This window comes from Pongo pygmaeus, chromosome 20, assembly GCF_028885625.2.
Source record: "Pongo pygmaeus isolate AG05252 chromosome 20, NHGRI_mPonPyg2-v2.0_pri, whole genome shotgun sequence".
Lineage (NCBI taxonomy): Eukaryota > Metazoa > Chordata > Mammalia > Primates > Hominidae > Pongo > Pongo pygmaeus.
Genome location: NC_072393.2, coordinates 43,830,138 through 43,831,834, shown reverse-complemented (window position 1 = coordinate 43,831,834; position 1,697 = coordinate 43,830,138). Strand labels below are relative to the sequence as shown.

General features: G+C 61.0%; 1 protein-coding gene across 2 annotated transcripts; it reads right to left on the bottom strand.

Annotated features, from left to right (window-relative positions):
- Nucleotides 1-110: 110 nt before the first annotated feature.
- On the bottom strand, nucleotides 111-1,188 carry C20H19orf33 (chromosome 20 C19orf33 homolog). Of its 2 annotated transcripts, XM_054462580.2 has the most exons (4): nucleotides 811-941; nucleotides 604-719; nucleotides 409-471; nucleotides 111-250 (listed from the first exon to the last, which is right to left on the bottom strand). In XM_054462580.2, the coding sequence occupies exons 1-4, from the start codon at nucleotides 830-832 to the stop codon at nucleotides 149-151; spliced, it is 303 nt and encodes a 100-aa protein (XP_054318555.2). In that variant the 5' UTR covers nucleotides 833-941; the 3' UTR covers nucleotides 111-148. The 2 variants fall into 2 exon arrangements, with proteins under 2 accessions (XP_054318555.2, XP_054318556.1); XM_054462581.2 differs by lacking the exon at nucleotides 111-250 and having other exon boundaries at nucleotides 411-542; nucleotides 811-1,188.
- Nucleotides 1,189-1,697: the final 509 nt, after the last annotated feature.

Sequence of the window (1,697 nt, the reverse complement as noted above, 5' to 3'; positions counted from 1 at the left end):
TGGGCAGCCTCTCCTTGGCCGCGCGCACGAATGGGCGGGCCCAGCCCTGGGCAGGGGGCAGGGAGCTAGGGACGGGCCAGAGCAGGCACCACGCTGACCAGTCGCAGAAGGCAGAGAGGAAGATTTAATGAGCCCTGTCCAGGGCCCTTCAGTGGGGAGCCTCCTTCTTGCCCTTCTCCTTCTTCTTCACTTTGGGCTTCTTGGCCTTGCCTGGGGTGCTCTCGTGCTGCTTGAAGCCAGCAGCGTGGGGCTGTGGGGCCGAGGGCAGGGATGGGAGAGAAGAGATGGTTCTGGGCTGGAAGCGAGACAGGGGGACCGCTCCCCGTACCCTCTCCGCCAGCCCCAGCGCTGGGACGGCTGTCTGGGGTGCAGGGCACGTGCTTGGGGACGCTGGCGAGAGCCCCTTACCTTCACATCCGTGTCCGAGTCGCTGGAGCTGCTGCTGGAGTCGGAAGAGCTGTGGTGTCCTTGCTGGATGGAGGTGCGGCAGTGAGGCGGTGCCCCTTACCCAGCCCCCGAAGTTGGAAGCCCAAGGCAGGACCCTGGGGTCAGGGGCAACCCCACCCTTCCCGCCCCTCCGCAGCCGGTGATGAGGCGACTTACCTTTGGACCCGGACCTGCCCCTGCCTCCGGCCGGCCCTGAACTTTGTGGGGACTGAGCTTGGGGTCTCCCCCATGGCCCGCCCCCACACCGGGCTTCTGGGAGGTGGGCTCCAGGGCTGTGGAGAGAAGTTGGGTGGTTGGTGCACGCAGCTTCTGGGCTTGAGTCCGGCCCCCTGCACCTCCCATCCACACTCCCCAGGAGCTCACCTGCTCCTAGGTCGAACTCCATCGCGGTGAGAGAAGATGTGTCCCAAGGCCAAGGGCGCCTGGGCCCTGCAGAGGAGCGCAGCACGGGGAGGAGCGCTGAGACCTGCCCGTTGGAGGAATGCTGAGACGCCCCACCCAACCTCTATCCTTGTCCTTAACCCTGACTCACTGCCTGGCACCACCCAGCATTTCCTCTGTGAGAAGTGGGGGAGATGGACAGGTGACTGCCTCCACCAGCCTTGGTGCCTGAGGGGAGGCCGACTGAGGGGGGCTCTGTGGATGGCATTCAGGGAGCTACAGGTTTCCCCCAAAAGCTCAGATGCTGGTTCTTGAAGAGGGAGGTGTTGCCCCTGGCTTCCTGCGTACCGCGACAATACAGCTTCCTCCGCGGCGCTTTAACACGCAGGGCACTGCTGCCAGGGGCGTCCCGTGTTCTAACTCGCTCCCACAGCCCCTCCGGCTTGGTGAGCAGCGTCTGAGGGGTGAGGGGCATAGACTTGGAGCCAGCCTGCTGCACTAGATGCCAGCTGTGTCACTTAGCAGCAAGGTGACCTCAGCAAAGTTGTTTTACCTCTGTGCCTCAGTTTCCTCATCTGTAAATAACAGCTACCCATGGGATTGATGTGAGAATCAGATGAGTTAATTTCCTAGAATGGTGTCTGGCATGAAGTACTGATAATGTGTTGGTTTTTTAAAAAATAAAAGGTAGGTGTTTAGGCCAGTCATGGTGGCTCACGCCTGTAATCCCAGCACTTTGGGAGGCCGAGGCAGGTAGATCACCTGAGGTCAGGAGTTCAAGACCAGCCTGGCAACATGGTGAAACCCTGTCTGTACTAAAAATACAAAAATTAGCGGGGCGTGGTGGTGCACACCTGTAATCCCAGCTG